The 19,259-nt window shown below is 43.3% G+C and overlaps 1 protein-coding gene across 1 annotated transcript; it reads left to right on the forward strand.

Moving 5' to 3' along the window:
- Positions 1–765: 765 nt before the first annotated feature.
- AMD1 (adenosylmethionine decarboxylase 1) lies at positions 766–18,772 on the forward strand. The gene is made up of 9 exons (XM_066613413.1): positions 766–1,208; positions 8,052–8,138; positions 9,822–9,948; positions 11,604–11,706; positions 12,800–12,842; positions 12,931–13,075; positions 15,221–15,313; positions 15,415–15,570; positions 16,706–18,772. The coding sequence occupies exons 1-9, from the start codon at positions 1,078–1,080 to the stop codon at positions 16,838–16,840; spliced, it is 1,020 nt and encodes a 339-aa protein (XP_066469510.1). The 5' UTR covers positions 766–1,077; the 3' UTR covers positions 16,841–18,772.
- Positions 18,773–19,259: the final 487 nt, after the last annotated feature.

The following is a 19,259-nucleotide window of genomic DNA, read 5'->3' on the forward strand; positions in this document are numbered from 1 at the left end:
AGGCAGACACGATGCATACTTCTGTGTGTATAAGGGCTGCAGCCTCAGGATTACTTTTTCGATGCAATCCTAGATGTTTTTACTCAAAAGTAAATCATCCGCCACTCCTACCCTGTTCAATCATCTCCTACCCAGATGCTTCTGAAGCAGGGAATACGCTTGCTTCCACTGATCACAAATGCCTTGTTTTAGAGCCCAAGGCCAGAGCCCAATCCTAGGCATGACTGCTCAGAACTCCCATTATAGTCAGTGGCGCTTACTCCCAGGAAAGTGGATAGGATAGCAGCCTCAGAGGCCAGTCCTAGGCGTGTCTACACCCATGCAGCGCAGTCCGCTATGCAGGCAGCCTCAGAGGGACAGGTGGGCTCCCTCGTTCCCGCTAACGCCTTCGGCTCCAAGGAGGCAGCCGCGGGCAGGCTGCACACTGTGCAGCGGCTTCTCTGCAGTTCCCCGGCTCCCTCTTTCGACCGCTTCGCGCTTCCGTACGTGCCAGCCGGTGACGGCGCCTGCGATCACCGGCCGTCTCGCTACTGGGCGTGCAGGCAGCGGCGCCAAGCGAACCCTCGCGCCTGACGGGCAGCGGCGTAGCCTGTGGGAGAAGGAGGTGGGCGGGACCGAGCCGGGGAGACCCAATCGCGACGCCGTGGAGGGAAGGGCCCCAGCGCCCGGCTGGTATAAAGGCAGCTGCGTGCGCGGTCGGCTTCGCTTCCACAGTATGGCCGGCGACATTAGCTAGCGCTCGCCCAACGCCCTTCTCTGTAACAGGGGAACACGGAATACAAGGAACCGACCAGCATCGCCCGCACGCCTCTCTCCCTCCGCCTCCCTCCTTCCCTTGCCCAACGGACTCTGGAACAGCCCGGCGTCCGCACCGCCGCCGCTCTGCGCACATTCCCCTTCGCGAAGCCCGCGGAAGGTCCCTGCCCCGTCTCAGGTGGAGCCGCCTGGGGTGGGCGAGACCCGGGGAAAGCGGCGAGGGGCAGGCGGCGGCCGCGGCCGGTGCCTGCCTGGCGGGGAGGAGGGAGGCGGCGGCGTCGTGTAATTTCTGCGGTTGTCGGTTTGCGGAGTTGTCTCACCATGATGGAGAACGGTGCACACTTCTTCGAAGGGACCGAGAAGCTCCTGGAGGTGTGGTTCGCCCGGCAGCAGCCCTCCCCGCAGGAGCCGCACCAGAGCAAGGGGTCCGGCGACCTCCGCACCATCCCCAGGTGAGTGCTGGCGGCTGGAGGGGGCCGGCCGATGGGGCGCGTGTGGGGGCGGCGCGCCCGCACCGGCAGGAGGACGGCTCCTCGCGGCAGTGTTGGGCGGGAAGCGAGGGGGGCCAATGACCGGAGGAGGGTATGGCAGGGGAGGGTATGGCGGCTGCTCCATTCAGAAGGCTGCGGGAGGGAGGAAGGGAGGGAGAGGCTGCTCCCCGGCCGAGGGGGCAGGCGGGCTGAACGTGACGCGCTGAGGTGCGCTGGCCAGTGCCGACTTGGGGGGAGCGAGAGAGCTCCCAGCGCCCCTCTGACGCACGCGAGCTCGGCCTCCAGGGTGGCGGTTGGCGGCCGCCCCCCCCCGCCAGTTCCACCCGGGCCGGAGCCCTGAGGGAAAGTTGGCCGGAGCGCAGAGGAGGGCGGTCGGTGACCTTGTGGGCGGCAGGACGCGACCTTCGGCGCCAGTCCTCTCACGGGGAAAGTCCCTCAGCCGGCGGTGGTCCCTCCCTCAGCGCGGTTCGGGGCGCCCAGTGCGGCGCACCCGCTGCCTTCCCCCCGCCTGTGGTGGCTGGAGCCGGCGGAGGCAGCGGGCCGGCCGCGTGCGGCTCTGCTTGGACGACGTGAGGCGGCGGAGGGCCTGCTGGTGTCGCAGTGCCATGGCTGGAGGAGACTTGTCAGCGCCGCAGGTGGCGGGGCTGCCTGTGCGAGCCGTCTGCGGACGGGCACGCCGCTCCATGGAGGACCCTGTGAGGAGCGCGTGCGGCGTGCTCGTGGCCATCGTCATGCCTTTCGGGGCAGGGTGGCGCCGTCACGGCCTCTTCCGTTGAACTCGGCAGTTCCGGCAGGCAGGCAGGTCTCCTGGAGCCTGGCAGCGGACTCCTGCTCCCGCCCCGAAACGCCTCAGACGGGCTGCTGGCGGTGAGGGCGCCCTAGTCGTGCCGCTTGTGGGCGCTGCCAGGGCTGTGTTCAGCCCTAGAGGCGCCTCCTAGGCAGGGCTTGTTTGTGCCGCTCGCTGTCCTCGCGTTTGGGTAGGGGAGGCCCCTCCCGTTCCAAAAAATGTGGCCGGGCCTGAGCGCACACGTGAGGCTTCGGGCTCGCGCTCCGGATGGGTGGCCTCTCCTTGCTCATTGACGGGCTGGAGCCAATGAGATCGCAGGGTCGTTCCAGAGGGTTGGGCCTGGGGCTGTCATCCAGTGGGCATTTCAGGAATGCAGGAGAAGCGCCAGCTCCGAGGAGGAGGGGGAAGGGCCGAATGTGCCCTCAGGCCCCAGTGCATGTGCCTGCTGCTTTCCTGCTTTGTGTGGGAGTTGCTTTCCCTGGAAGAAAGGTGGAGTGCTTGACTCCAGGGTAGAAAGAGTAAAGATAAGCTTGAGTTACTAAAACTAAGAGAAGAAACAGGAAGGAAGTGGTGAGATTTCACAGAGTGAGAACTGCTGGAGGAGCTTAAACTTTTCAGGGCATTTGAGTTTTGGCAAGATAAGCTTACTGGAAGGAATAACTAGAAGAGGAGAATTGACACAGTGAACCCATAGCTCTTCCGACTTGGCCTAAAGAACTTGTCACAGCTTGTTTTTACACTGTGATACTTGTTTTGTTTTGTTCCAGCTATAATAAAAATTTCAGCCTATATCCTTGGCCTGAAGACACCTGCCCCACCCGTGAAACACTTAATGCACTACAAGAATTACCAGTAAAAAGAAACAAACTGAAGCAAGATGAGTACATCCCATTTGGGCTGCATGGAACACAGAGTAGGTTTATGAAGTGGCCTGACCTACAGAAATTGAGGCCAAAAAATGGGGGATCTTAAGGAAATTAGGGGAATGTGCTGTGGCAGTAGGGACACACAAATGTGTCCAAAGCAGTTTACACAATGAAACTTAAAACAGCGAAAACATCAACTGTTAAGCACCACTTAACAGTTCTGAAATCTTGAAGACTGCTGTTGCAAAACAGAGTGTCCTGTGAAAATTGCTTTGTCATAGATTCTGAAAACATCATATTAATAGCATTTAAACACATGTCAAATGCCTAGCCTGCAAATAATGCTGTGCACACAATCAGTGTGATATATGGAGTGATATTACCTCTTGGTTTTTTAATTGATTGCATTCAACAGTACAGACATCAAATTAAATATGGACTAGTTCTTCATAGACTCACTGTTTATGTATTAGTAGTTATATTATTAATGCTCCTGTCTGGACATAAGATAAATCGTTTACTTGTTGGTTTCTTTCCTGGAACACTTTCTACATATTTGCAGTCCAAGTGTAGCTAAGGCAGCACTTATTTCTAAAGGTTTTCTCACGGTGCTGCTGTTACCAATATCATACTTCTGTAGTGGAACAAACTCTACAAGTGACAAAAGCAATTTGGTATGTTAGAAATAATATACACAAATTTAATGCTTGATGTTAGATGGTGGAGGATCCTAAGAATTCACACTCGAAGAGCTTGGAAAGCAATTAAAGTCCCTGAGATCTGTAGTAACTCAGGGCCCAATCCTATCCAACTTCCTAGTGCCAGTGCAGCCGCAATGCAGCCCTAAGGAAAGGGAACAAACATTTCCTTAACTGAAGGAGGTCTCCATGGCTGTCCCCCTACCACAGGGTGCAGTGCATGCACCATGGGTATAGTTGCACCAGCACTGGAAAATTGGATAGGATTTGGCCCTCAGTATTCAGATAGTTGTTTGTATTGACCATTTGAGTGGTGCTGGGGTCTGACCTGGAATCAGCTAGGGCTTAACTCTGGGTAATGTGTTGAGCACAAAGTGCATTTCTGTGACAACCTAGAAAGGATTAATTCTCTAAACTTGCAGTTGGGAGGATTTGTGCATATTTCTGAACCATTGTACCCCTGAGGTTGATTAGACCTACCAAGTCTTCTAGCTAGCTTAAGCATATCACTTACCTCTTCTCAGATCCTAACCTCTTGACTGACAAAACATGCTTGCCATGCTCCCCTTATGTCCACTGCTGGGCCAGAAGCCTTCCATTCACTCTCTCAATACATCACATTTTAATTCTCTATGGATGCCTTTCTTACTTGCTCATCAAACTTGGAATGCATCTTGCTTCATTGTGCTTGCTCAGATATACTTGTCCAAGTCTATTTGCCCTCTGGTCCTAGGCCTCTGCTACCGCCATCCATTCTGTCCTTTAAGCTGCAGAGAGTTGGCAGATAGCCAGAATCCTAGAGCCTTGGTAGATCTCAGAATTAGAGGGTACTAAATGTAAGAAATTTAGCTGACTCATTGTTATGCAGATATGAACTGTTGTAGGACATGCATATGCACTGGAATCTCATTGTGGGCAAGGCTGCTGTGGCCATCATGTTGCCCCTGGAGAGAGGAGTATACAGAAGTATCTGGCCAAGGTTTTAATGTGTGATCTGTGAGACAGTGCATGAACCAGCACTTTTCCACTTGAGTGTCTTATTCTAGACTGCTATTCTGCCAGTGTAGTATCTGTGAGTACCTTGATGTCAAGCAGGCATGTTGAGGGCAAGAAGTGGAATACAAAGTTCCACTGTAGTAACTTCAAAGATCCTGAACTTAAAATTTGTAGCTCTGCCTATGGAGAGCACCCTCACTGCTTTATTTGTGTGTGGGGGGGGGAGGGTGTTATTGCAGGCAGCAACCCCCAAAAGAATAAAACAGAGGCTTGAGTTGGTAAGATGGGCACTGGGGAGGGCTGAAAATCTCACTGATTTAGCTGTGTGTATCTGTTATTGCAGGCAGGCTACAGAGAAAATTCACTTGGTGAAAGTGGGCTGGCTTCCCCTTATATTAATTATCTGTTTTTCTTTAATTTAATTATTAAAAATTATTTTATTTTGCTAGGGTCTATCTGTGTGAGAAAAAAACATCTGCTGTGCACAGAGTTTGAAACAAGAAATATTAATAGCCCCCAATACAAATACTCGAAGACTGTAAACATTCAGTTTACATTCAGCTTCAGTTTTCTACTAACTTGCTTATGCACATTGAACACTTGTTCAGTAACTTTAAAGACACTGCTTCTGTGCGCTATCAGCTGCTTCTTTTTTGCTGTACAGTGGGCTCTCTGTATCCGCATAGGTTTGTTCTGGAACTCTGTGTGGATGCTCAAGACTGCATATGCAATACTGAGAAACTTGCGTAAATTGCTTGAAGTTGCACAAAGGAAGCAATTACTGCAACCAGAGCTGTGCAATGGTGGGAGGCTACAGCAGGGTGTTGTGGGGAAAAATTAATACACTTTCAATCTACGGATGATTAAATCTGGATGCAAAGCCTGGACCCTCTGCAAAGGGGACTCACTATACTAATTGTCCCTGAATTATAACAATCTGACATCTGGTAGAGGTGTTGTAGTAGGCTGTAAAGAGCCTAGTTAAGGACCATGGACTGAGGATGGGCTCTGTTTTTGTGTGTAGCTGACACATGACCTGATCAGAAATCTGGGTAGCAGGTATGTTAGGATTCTGTATTTTCTCTTGATGATAGTGAGTACCTGTTGCCTGAGTATGTTTTAAATATGAATACTGATAAACTAACTTTGTGATTAGACAGATTATACATGCTGTGTATATCAAGAAAGTATACACAGCATGTATAATCTGTCTAATCACAAAGTTAGTTTATCAGTATTCATATTTAAAAGAGACTCAAGAGTCTCTTAATGTTGAAATTCTTATTAGTTGGTGGTAGGTTTAGGATTGCTTACCTATTGCCTATTAACCACTCTGTATGCTACATGTGTGCGTCTCATCTATGCCAGTGCTTCTCAGACTGGATTGGGACCCACTAGGTAGGTTGAGAACCAATTTCTGGTGAAGTGGGTCACATAGTGCCCAGCTCAGGCATCACTGAAATATGGGGAAATGGGATGCCAGAAAGGGGGAGAGCTGTGTGGTTGGTTAGCTTGTGTGCCATTCTTGAGAGGTAACAGTTGGAGGCTGAACATCTTGCTTGTCAGTGACTGTACCTCAGCCACCAACTCAGTAATAGTGGCAGGAGAGTATTTAAGAATAAAGTGTGCCTTCCCACACTAAACTTCTAGGCAAATGGAAGTTTCAACATGCTCTTTCTTAGAGCATAGTTCAAAACCCAATCCATCAGTTGAATTGATTTGAGTATCCTTTCTTGACTTACTGAGATCTTTCAACTTGTTTTCTCCTTTACATGAATGTTACTAATTTACCTAATATAGACCAAGATCTCTTAAATTTTTCATTAGACGCTTCTGGTTGCTACAGAAGCAATTAACCTGCCAAACAAAACTTTCTCTTGCTTATCTTTTGTAGTTCTGGATTAAAACAATACTATCTATAGATCATGCTTGTTGTTTTCTACAACAGTATTTAAAACATCTTCTGGTAACTGGAAATAAAATATTTGGCTATTCTGACAAACTTAGGGCACAATCCTAACCCCTTATGTCAGTGCTTTCCAGCACTGACATAAGGACAGTACAGCTCTGAGGTAAGGGAACAAACATTCCCTTACTTTGAGGAGGCCTTCGTGAGTGACGCCCAACTGCAGGATGCAGCACATGTCCCATTGGCATTGCTATGCCAGTGCTGGAAAGCACTGACATAAGGGGTTAGGATTGCGCCCTAAATGTAGTCTAGGCTTCTGTGACTTAGCTATGTACATTTATGGTTGGTGTGATATTTCTTGTGCTATAGGCCAACTTGGAGCACTGTAATGCAGTCAATCTGGATGTTTTTCCATGCTCAAATAAGTATTAATGTTGGTATCTTATGATTTAAGTAGCTCTTGGGGTTGTGCCTCTGACGCAACATACAGAGTCTGGCACAATGTGGGCCAACTGCTGTGGAACCATGCAAACCTCAAGCTAACCCATTTATAGTTCCTAGAAGGTAGATGCCATTTACTGGTTAATATCCTTAAGTTGTTTTGCATTTTCTTTAGCAGTCTGATTTTCAGTCTCTTTAAATTATCATTACAAATCAGAATTTAAAATTAGGAAATATTTGAAAGTAGGGCACTTGGTCTATGGTGCTTTGTGGTGAATTTAAGTCATGTGACATAGTTAGGTTGTGCTGTGGAAAGTGAATAGGGCTGTAAAGCTGCACTTGTGGAGCCAAAGATGTTGCGTGCGGGGCTGTAGCAAGTCAGAAAATGAACTGCTATTCTGAAACTTTCCATCATTCTCTTTCCTCTCAGCATTTCAGTTTACTTCGTCCAAAAGCAAGACTTTATTTCTGAATGGTGGTATTGGTACTGGTTGAGTGCCTTGTAAATAGCTAGCCATTTGTCTTAGATTAGAACATGTTGAGCAGGGCCAGCCTATTCATTAGGCCTAGATGCAGGCTGCCTCAGTGGCAGATTGTCTGCCACAGCCTCCTTGCAGGACGTGACAGATACAGCCCGCAGTGATCCACTTTCTGACCACTATAAGCAAGTGGGAAGTGCATAACTCTCCTTACATTGAAGGAACTACACCTGTAAAAAACACAGAAGTGTGGTACTTCTGGTTTGACTTATAGATGCTGTGCAAATGAAGGAGTGTCTTCATTTGCACAGTCCCTTCAAATCAAACCAGGAGTTGTGCAGTCAATAATAATAGTAATAATAGTAATAGTAATAATAATAATAATAACAATAATAACAACAACAACTTTATTTATACCCCGCCCTTCTCTCCAAAGGGACCCAAGGCGGCTGGGTATAAGAATTCATTGCAATACTTCTTTAGCAAACGTTATCAACATTATTATTATGGGAAGAAATTCAAGTCTGAACATAATGGAATTATCTGTATTTTACCTTTTGGCTTACCTTGAGAAATTTTGTGATAGAATTTTTCTTTCAAAATGTAGTAAACATTCTCTTTCCAATAGGTTTGAGTGGGACAAACTTTTGGAGAATGTGCATTGTTTGATCATAAGTGTGACAAAAACTGACAAGCAGGAAGCTTATGTACTCAGGTAAGCGAATGCAATTCTTGTTTACCAAAATGTAGCTTTATAGAATAATGGCAAGGCAATGTACAGTAAGAGGAAATTTTAATGTGGTTGATTAAGCTCTGATGGGTCTAGGTTGGGCATAACTACCCAGTAAAATTCTTGGAGTCCAGCACCAGCAAGCTGAATTAAAAATATTAGCTGAGTATGCTGTGGCATAAGTTCAGTGTTGGAAAGTGATCCAAATATGGTAATCATAATTATGCTATTTGAGAAATATACTGAGTATACACATGTAGACTCTGTGGTTCTGGTTATCCTGGATTAACATGAGCTCTTATCATAAATCTATACCATCAATATAGCTTCTCAAGATTTTCTATTAAAATTGAAAGTCAGCAGACTTCTCTACTTCATCCTCTTTAATAACTAGAACACGTGTTAATCTTAAGCCACGAAATTCTACCACCACATACAGAACATGCTTCTGTCTCCTCCCTCTTCCCCCCCACCAATCCTTGTACTATTCTCCTCTCTGGTGGAAGATCCAAGGACCTATGAAGCCAGAGCATTGGAGGGTACATGGCCTTGCGGTAATGATGCCAAGAACCTGCTGGCTGATGGGCCTACCAGGAAAGACAAATGTGAAAGAAGTGTCTTTCACATTCCTGCTAATGGAATTGTAATCCTTGATTGACTTATATCTTGTAGTTGTACAGCTCTTCACTGTCAGTACTCGCACATGAACTAGATGACACATTTTGTGAAGCTGTCTAAGCCAAATCAGCTAGATGGCTTCATAGTCAATTGAAGATTTGATGTAAGCTGGGCAATTGAGCTGTTGCATCATATTGTTTCTTATCAGTGTAAGAATCTGCTAAACTGTTCTAGCACAGTTCTCTATCACTTCCTTCCCTTATAGGGAAATCTCACCTGTGGTTTATGAGCTCCATAAGTGACAAGGCAAAAAACTAGATGTGATATTGGAGAATCTGTGATCAGGTTATCATGTTTTTGTAAAAATAAACTGCTTGGGGGGGATCTGAGCAGGAGTGTGGTACTGCACAGTGCAGACCATAATAGGGTTCAAATTTCTATGTAACTAGTCTCTGCAGTTCTATTTGCTGGAGATGCTGACTCCTGCTCAGCATTATTGAGGCCTATCTCCTGTTAGAGTGAGGGAAGAGGAGCTGCTGCTTCTTCCATATCCAAAATCTAGTGTGACGTGTCTCACTGTCAGCACATGTTCTCTGGCTAATAAGCCAGGGCAAAAATGTGAACCCACTTGTGAACTCTCTTAGCTTTTTGAGGAAAGAACTACAGATGTTTAATGATAGAACGCATATACACTGGTGATCAGTGCACAACAAAGAGGCTCTTAATGAGGCAGTCAGGGCTCCCATAGCCTGCAGCAGAGTGTCTGTTTACACAACAAAGAGGCTCTTAATGCAAAGAAGAGACAAATCTCTAATAGCCTGTGCAGCCAACCAGTTTCTGGCAGGGAATGTCTGTTTACAAAACTAAGGCACTAGATTGGGCCGAATGTTTAACACTATTCACATAACAGGAATTAGCAGAATGTATCTCCATCTTTAAGTGACACACACCTGTACTTTTAATGCATGACTTTCTTAGCAAGCTGCCACAGATGTGAGTTTCTCAAAGTAGATATGAAATGTAACTTTACTTCTTGTATTTGTCTTTCAGTGAGAGTAGCATGTTTGTCTCCAAGAGACGTTTCATTTTGAAGACATGTGGTACCACCCTCTTACTGCAGGCACTGGTTCCCCTGTTAGAGCTTGCTAGAGAGTACTGTGGGTTTGACTCTATTCAGGTAAGATGTCAGCATCTCAAGAGATGGTATGGTAATGCTTATGATCAACTTTTTAAACAGATTTATTTAGAATCTATTTTCTAAAGATTAGTGATTGCTTGCATATTCAAGGAATAAATTCTAAAATATTAACACCAAAGTGTCTGTTTCACTGTGCCCACTTTTGTTTCTACTAGGAATATATGTGAGATCTAGGAAGCAATTGCCATATTAGCAAACAGCAGATGTAGTGTACAAATACCTTCTCGGCTATTGCTTTGGCTGCAGGAAAAGTTAGAACTTCCCAGCCTTGGCAAGCTGTCACAGATCTCTCTTATCACTTTGATATGGACTGAGGTTGTGTGGATATCTTGGGCAACTATTGGTAATGCCTGTGACTATTGTGACTGGTAACCAACAAATTGGTTTCTTGCCCCCCCCAGTCTGAGATTGAGCATTCTCAGTGCATCATTGGGGAGCTGTATTGCATCTGAAGTAGATACAGGCAAGGAATTCTTTCTCCAGCTGCTACTAAGGTTGCTTGGTTAGGCTGGTCTCTGTGGGGAGGTCCTCAAATTCTTGCTTCCCCCATGGCAACCCTGATTGATGCTTTCTGAGGAACAGCAAGCTGCTAGAATTTTCTTACACTGCAGCAAAGACCATTTTGACAGAAAGTCAAAAGAAATTTGAACATGAAGCAGCTCCACTAGGCTGGCTTTGAGGGTCAAACCTGGCTAAGGGCCACTGCTACTGTTGCCCAAATAAATGAGGGACAAGTTCTGCTGCTTCATCGTGGCAGTGGTGGATTAGTTTATAGGCTGCAGTGTGGAGAGGAAGGAAGAGGCTCTGTGCTGTAGCCCTTGATCCAACACACCATTTTGATGCAGTGTGAGATTACCTTCAGAAAGTTAACAAATGCATATTAAGTGAATGTATGTTCAGACATCTGTGCCATAAACACCAGTCCTCAATTATGCCATTTGAAAAATTCATAAGTGTACTGAATCGTGAGCTGATATTGTTGTAATCTTGGACTTCTCCATTTGGGTAAGGAAAAGTAAGATAGAATTTTAATTACGTTGCCGATAAACAAAATTTGGCAAATACCACCTGTAATGTGAGCAAAATCAGTACACAATTGTTCCCCCATTCCCATTAAGCAGCTTGGATAATAGTCAATGGTACACTCAAAAAAGCATGTTCTTCACCCCCAGGCCAGGTGTTTCCTAGCTCACAATAAAGGGAAATATTGAGATAGCTTCTTTGTGGGCTGTTCTTGGGATGAGGATCTATCTCATTCTGTGTATAGCAAGATGTAACTGGATTGACCTATTTAGAGTATAGGATACATTTTATAGCACTCCAGAAAAAAGATGCAGCAACTCTTCAATTCCTGTTTAGTGGGTGGGTGAGCTTTGCATGATGCAAATATATACCATGTACCAGAATATATACTGTGCACACTTTCTGAACAGCTGTCTTTCTACCCTGTTCTCTTCTTGAATCTGTGAAGACAGTTTGGTCAGTAGTATACTTTTCCTTTTGGGAGTAGCTGGCAGGTAGTTAGATGTTTGACAGTAGACAAGCCTTGAGTTGAATGCATTTGTGAACCTCTTTTGACCTTGGTGGAACTACTGAAAAGAATTACATATTTCATTCGAATTTTTATTCTTCAGAGCTTCTTCTATTCACGCAAAAACTTTATGAAGCCTTCCCACCAAGAGTACCCACACAGAAATTTCCAGGAAGAAGTAGAATTTCTTAATGAAATATTTCCAAGTAAGTAAATATTTTCCATAATCGGAGTATCTTTAAATGAAAACTTCAAGAAGCTTATGCGCAGCTGGCACAAGTACCCTGGAAGGGTACATGGGACTAGCATACAGGCCATTCTTGCCCTGCTGTGGTAATAGTGATTAGTTGTACTACTTCTGAATTCAGACTATTGGTTGATTTGAAGAGGGACTTCAAGAATGACAGAGACAAATGTGTTTCATTTGCAGGCACAACATTTCAGTGTAATGTTCTATACTTGTGCAGAAATGACCCATTGAAGCCAGTGTAATAAAAGGGCTGCAGAATTGTGGTGTCATTTGTAATCCACTTTTTAAAAAGGCAGTTATTGCAGATGTTGGTGCATTCTTGTATATGCATGTTTGTATATAAATATACATAGTATATTTGCAATGGTATACGCATTGGGGGGATGGGGGAATTTCACGAACACTTCTGGATCGGGAGGCCAGAAGCAACACGACAAACACCAGTAAGAGGCTAAGTGTGTACAGGAGGACTTTTTCAAGCACAGAAAAGCATGTTTTGCTCAGCCCACTGAACCAAGCCTCCTACCACTGTTTGTGTTCCTGACACACCTGCCAGGTCTCCAGGGATCCCATGAGTACCATCAAACAGCACTTCAGATACCACTGGTGGTACCTGTACCTCTTGTTGAGAAACACTAATCTGCAGGATAGAAGCATAGCATAAATAAAAGGAGAAGATGGGTGGTAGAAATTGAATGCTCTGCAGTTCTACTTAACTTGCTGAGATGGCCTAGACACCAATAAGTGAGGCATTGTTGCATCTGTCTGCAAGGACTTTAAGGCACAATAAATGACTACATTTCCAAAGTCAGGATTCTTGTGAGGCACAGTGTTAAATCTCTCACACCAAATAACTGAATGACCAGTGTCCCTTATTGTTACAGTCTCTGCCCTGTGGTAGTATTTCCAGGAGGAAATGTGAACTGTAAAACTAAGTTGGGCTATAGAATTTGCTTTGAAAAGAACTAAATAGACTGTTTTCCTTTAAAAAGAATGATGGTAGCCCTTTTTCAGAGTTCTAATTAGTGTTCTTTTTTCCCCTTGTGTAGATGGAGCAGCTTATTGCATGGGCCGTATGAATTCTGACTGCTGGTAGGTCCAGTTGTAATTAAATTTTAAGTAGTTGAAGTTGACTTAAATATGCTGGAACATTTTCTTGAAGTATACTTTCTTTAAACAGGTACTTGTACACTCTGGATTTTCCAGAGAGTCCAGTAATCAATCAGCCAGATCAAACACTGGAAATTCTGATGAGCGAGCTTGACCCAGTAGTTATGGACCAGTTCTACATGAAAGACGGTGTTACTGCAAATGATGTCACTCGTGTAAGTTTGGAATTTCAACTCTAAAGAAGAAAATGGGTCACTATAGTACTCTGGCTCGGAGTGTATAGCTTTGATTAGCCATAAACTTGCAAACCAAATTTTAGTAAATCATTGTCTCCTGACTTCAACTTATTATCACAAAATGGAAATAATTGGTTCTCAGATTCTGTAGAAATGGAGTTGCAGGGGTTTAAGAAGCAATTCATTCTCTGCAAGCCTGGACTATCTGCTTATCTGCTCAGTAAAGATCAGCTTGCATAACTGTGTTGGAGATGGCAAGTGAAGATATTAATACTGGTTTTTTCCTTGATTAAATAGCATTCCTACCACAGAATATCAAAAAATAGTAAATGGCAGGGCCTTATTGAAGAAAACACTTTGTGTTGTGCTCTATTTTGTATTAGGGAGTATTCATGACTTAAATCAATCTCAAGGAAAAATCAAGAGAATAGTAAGATTTACCAGGGTAGAGCTGACTTAGTTAAGATTGCTGGATAAGCCTTTATTTGACATCATCCAAATAAAAAATGAGTTTCAGCCATCATTGTTAACTTACTTTTAGATGTCCCAGTCAACAGTAGAGCAACTCAAACTGTATTCCTTCCCAAACTGTATTCCTTCGGTAACTCTTTATGCAAACATGGTCTGATCATAGCTATAGAACTTGTTTTGGGAAATTCTAATTGGGAAATTGTTTCTCCAGTGAAGTGGTTCCCAACTTTTAGGAGTCTGCAGACCACTGAGGCAAATGTTGGAATTGTTGTGGACCATGTGCAAACCCCCATCCCCACCATGCAAAAAATATCATTCAATTTGGTAGTCCCTAGGGGAGAGCGTTCAGCAAGACATTAGAAATGCCAGCTGTCCATTCACCGCCCTCTCTGGTGGTCCATGGGGAAGCATCTTGCCAAGTTAGTGTTCCTCTGCAGACTACCAGAAAGGGTGGAGAATGAACCCACCGTCAGCTGGCACTTCAGCAAACACTGGATGATCAGAGAAGGTGGAGAATGGAAAACCTACAGCCACAGCCAACACTTCAGTGGGCTGGGGGAATGCTCACTTGGCAACACACTGGAAGTGATCAAAGGTGATCATCCTTTTTTTTTCCTGTGACCTAATGGACAACTTCTTAGGGTCTCACGAACCACCTGTGGTCCCCAGACCACAGACTGGGAACCTCTGCTCTAGTGTATAACACAAATCCAGGAAATAGCTATCTCTTTTTAAAAGTCTAAAAACTAATAACCCATACTCTAAAAAGTCTTGATTCCACTAAGAGTGGAGAAATAACTGGGTCATCAGAGGCATGAGACTCAACTGAAGCAATAAACACTGTTGATTCATACTAAACAGTCTTCTCATTACACAGTTAGTCCAATATGGCAGTACCTCCTTTGCTTTTTGTGGGAGACTGACAGCTAAAACATTTACTGCATTGAGGGTTGTGCAACACTTACAGCACTGAGGTTATTATATAGACTATTAATACTAGATGCCTGGAATGCATCCCATTCGGTATCCTCTTACCAGTAAGTTTAGTATTTGCAGGGTCCTGTTCCTGGAACCCCTGTAGATGCCAAAATTGGTGAATGATGAAGTTTGCAGATTTGGGCACCTGAAATTCTCCAAACATGTCCAGAGCTGTGCTCCAGTCATGTCTAGAGGACCTTATGAGGGCCAGGGATGCCTCTCAGGGTTTCCGAGGCCTCCAGAAGCCTGAAAATCATGACTTCTGGTTTTCTGCTGAAAACCGGAAGTCATGATTTTCAGCTTTCTGAGGGCCAGGGAGGCACAGCTCTTTTCATCTCCAGAGGGCACAGGTTAACGTGGGCCACCTGTAGTGGCATCTGTGTACTTTAAAGCAATCTGTGCTTTACATAGATGCGTTCTCTCAAGGAATGTGCAGTATAGAAATTGTCATTGAAGGAGGGAAAGTGGATTGAGACATGGGGTAACGTGTGATTGCGTCAGTGTACACAGACACAACACTTGAACTAAGGTATGGTGCCAAAGACTTCACTGAAAGTGGGTTCAGAAATCTCATCAAAAGGGAATTGAAGATTATGTGTATTGGTTTGTACCTTACCTTTTTCTTTACCCAAACAAGAACTTCCTAATGAAACAGGAATATTTGTTTGTCTTTAGATGAGTGGAATTCGTGACCTGATAGCAGGTTCTGTCATTGATGCTACAATGTTCAATCCTTGTGGGTATTCAATGAATGGGATGAAATCAGATGTGAGTACCATGTGTTTTACTCTATGTATAATGCTCAGTGCTGAAAATTATTAACATGTTTAAAATGCCTAACTCCCTTGTTGTGTGCGTTCTTTTTTTAGGGAACTTATTGGACTATTCACATCACTCCAGAACCAGAATTTTCATATGTTAGTTTTGAAACTAACATAGGCCAGACATCTTATGATGACCTAGTTAGGAAGGTCATAGATATTTTTAAGCCAGGAAAATTTGTGACAACCCTCTTCGTTAACCAGGTAAAACATCTGCATTACTTTGGGTGTTGCTGTAGATAATACGTAGCTTATCTGTTTAGGATTTTTTCATCCTTGCCTGTATAAATTACCACACAGACACACACGGATAATTGCTTTAGAAACTTTTGATTTTAAATACAGTATTTACAATCTTTTTTGTAAATCTACAAGGCTTTTTGAGATAGAGCTACATTAAAGCTGTGAAGCCAAAACTACTTCCACAGTGGGAAGGATTCTCAGTTGTATTCTCAGCCTCTAAGGCTTGGGCACAGTAGGTGCTGAATTTGGTGATGGTAGCAGATACTGCTATATTAGCCTTCTCCAGGAGTAGACCCAGCTTGGTAGCATTCGTGCTATTTTAGAGGATTCCAGAGATTCCTCCTTACTTTTCCAAAGGCTCAAACACTTTACATTTCAGATTTCTTTGTGTAATTGCTATTTAAGCTATATTAACCTGATGTCCATTACCATATTGCTGTTCACTATGGTCAGATGGTTAACTTTTTTGTGTGAGAATTCTGAGTAAAAGATTCAGTTATACCAGGTAAATTAGCAGAACAAGATTAGCAATATTAACAAACTAAAGGGGATAATTAGCCAGTCCCAGTCAGATATTGAAAAATCTGCATATGCAACTTGGATTGGATCTCATTCTTTTGTCTAGATTTTACTTTATTATCCTAGCCACCAGAGTGACCACTCAGCACATAAGTCTGTTACAATAAATAATTGTGTTGGTTTTCAGGATGGCAAAGAATCTATTTGCAATAATCTAACATGGCTACCCTTCTAAGGGCCCAGTCCTATCCAACTTTCCAGCTCTGATGCAGCTGTGCCAACAGGGTGTGTGCTACATCCTACAGCATGAGTGGGGGCAGTCACTAAGGCCTCCTCAAGGTAAGGAATTGTTTGTTTCATTACTTCATGGCTGCTTTGCAGCTGTATTGGTGTTGGAAAGTTGGGTAGGATTGGACCCTAAGTAATCTGTAAGTATATTCCAATACTTATAAGTAGTATTTCAAAAGTTTACTATTGGTTTTATGCCAATAAAGGTGAAATGAATGAATGTTTACTATTGGAAATGAAAAAGATTCATTTGTTTTGAAGTTTGAGGAATGCTTTTGTTTTTTCCTAGAGCTCAAAATGTCGCACAGTGTTTTCTTCAGCCCAGAAGATTGAAGGTTTTAAGCGTTTAGATCGCCAGATTGCTCAATTTAATGACTACAACTTCGTTTTTACCAGTTTTGCCAAGAATAAACAGCAGAGTTGATTAAGAGAAATGAAGAAAAAGCGTAAAAAGATGTTGAATAGAGGAGGTGGTGGTGGTTGCTTTCTAGTGAATAATACAAGGGGCCATATTTTTCATATCCACCTCATAGTTGCAGAAAGCCCTAGATGTAATCATAGTATAATTTTCAATTGTATGCATTACTATATCAAAAACTTAGATATATTGCATGAATGCTCTCTTCTGTGTTTAGGTATTCTCTTTCACTCTTGCTGTGAAACTGAAATGCATGTAGAAAAATTTTACTGTATGAAACTTTACAACAGCTGTAAAAATTCAGATAGGATTACATGCAGTATCGTTTTTCTCCAGGTATCACCAAAAATTCTCCACAGACAAGGATTTCGTCCTCATTAGAATTTCCCCTGGATCTACTTACCTGAAACAGTTGTTGCCCAACTTCTTCCCCCCATTTGATTGCTGTAACTTTAACACACCTCTGGAATTTAACCTAAATAAGTATAACTTCTCTGTTTATTCAAACTTGACTCTGCTAAAACTCAAGACTACTTACATGTGGTGGACCGCTTCATTTTTTTAAAAACCAAGGCTTGTAAAATTTTTCACTTTAGATCTATTTATCTTTCCAGAGCCCATTGAAATGAAAATATATGGGACTGAGTGGGAGTAGTTAATGCATATGCCTTTTACTTCTGGAAACTTGTTCCTCATCACGAAATTTATTTTGATTATCTTTAAACTTGGATTAGAACATGAACTGTTCTGTTTCATGTTAACTTTTTTCCAAAGTTACCCACAGCAACTGGTGGAAATTGAAATATAAGTGTGCAGCCCCACATGTGTCAGTATGGACTTAGCGGGTTCTGGACATTTCACAAATTCCAGATACTGTTACAGCCTTTAGGAATCTAATCTCTTAAGTGCTTGGTGCTGCTTAATAGTAAAGGTAGGGAGATCTGGTAATAACAGTGAAATGCAACTCAAACTACTGCTGCACAGAACTGCTAGTTGCAATTTTCTTACTGTGAAATACAATGGCTCAAAGGTTATGTCATTAATTCAAACACCCTAAGTCCTTCCACATCATAACCGGCATTCTGTGACATCATTGTGCATGTGATATTTAAGCTGAATTCTAACAATATTGTGACTTCATCTGTGTTTCTTAATGTGTGGTTCCTTTTACATGACATGGAAGGCACTTAGTGATTTGGCTGCAGCACAAAAGATCTGGGGAGTCTGGACACATTGAAGTAGAACACTGTATGGAAAACTTAACAGTAAAGGCATGGAAATTGTCACTTCATGGGTATTGAGTTTTATGGATTCAAACTGTTGAGAAATGGTATGTTCTCATATGCTTAGAATACTGTGGGATTTCAGCTGTTGTACGACCAGCAAGTCTGTTACAAATTTGACACTCTTGTCCTTGCTATGTTTTTTGATTCTCTGAATATGACTATTTTGTTCCTTCTGTATTTATAAACGAAGCACACTTTTTTAGTGTTTCTAAGCTACTAAACCTGCTTGGTTGGAAATCAAGTGGTTGGAACACTTTGACTTTGTTTTTAAACATTTTCTACCAAAATTATCATTTTACTTCTACTTAGCACCTTAATAGTTTGAGGTGCTTTAGAGTTTGAGGACCAATATTTGAAATGCTTTTTGTTTAAGTGCCCCTAGTGAATGGCACTACTTGTTGGCTTGAGGTCTGCTAGACTGAACATCCCTTTTCTGAGTAATATTGAAAATGCAGATTTGGGTAAATATAAGCCTTGGAAGAGAAAGTAAGCTCTTGATCGGGTATTGAACACAAGGGTGAGCAAAAGAGGGGGGTGATGTTTGGTGTTAAACTTCTCTCTGTGGTGTTAGACATGGATAATTAATGTACAAAAAATATATCTGTACCAGAAATCATAATGCTTCAATAAAAGTTTGCTTTCTAAGCTTTTACACTGAGTGAACATGTTGCTTACCCTAAGTGGGTCTCTGTACTCAAAAGATATTTTGAATAAAAGACCATTAAGCCTAGCAGGTTGAGTAAGTTGTCTACCTCAACCCAAAAGATCCTTGTTCTGCATGTTATGGAACACACAAGTCAAATGTTAAACTGACACAGGAAGGTTAGGCAGACACAGGAAGATTAAGTCTGTTATAAACACTAATCCCATTAATTGGCTATCTGGTCTGCCTGGACTATTAATGTCTGCACTATTTTAATCAATGCAAAGAGCTAACAAGCCTGTTTTTAGAATGGTGATGTCTCTTAAGTTACAGCATTCACAGGTACTCAAGTGTGTTGTACTACTCATAAGCATGATACCTGCATTCTTAAAAAGCTATAAATTTTCCTTTACCATGAGGAGGCCTTTGCGACTCCTCCACCACTGCCACAGAATTCAGCATATGTCCTGTTGGCATGGCTGCATCAGCACTGGAA

The sequence above is a fragment of the Tiliqua scincoides genome, chromosome 1 (genome assembly GCF_035046505.1).
Source record: "Tiliqua scincoides isolate rTilSci1 chromosome 1, rTilSci1.hap2, whole genome shotgun sequence".
Taxonomy (NCBI): Eukaryota; Metazoa; Chordata; class Lepidosauria; order Squamata; family Scincidae; genus Tiliqua; species Tiliqua scincoides.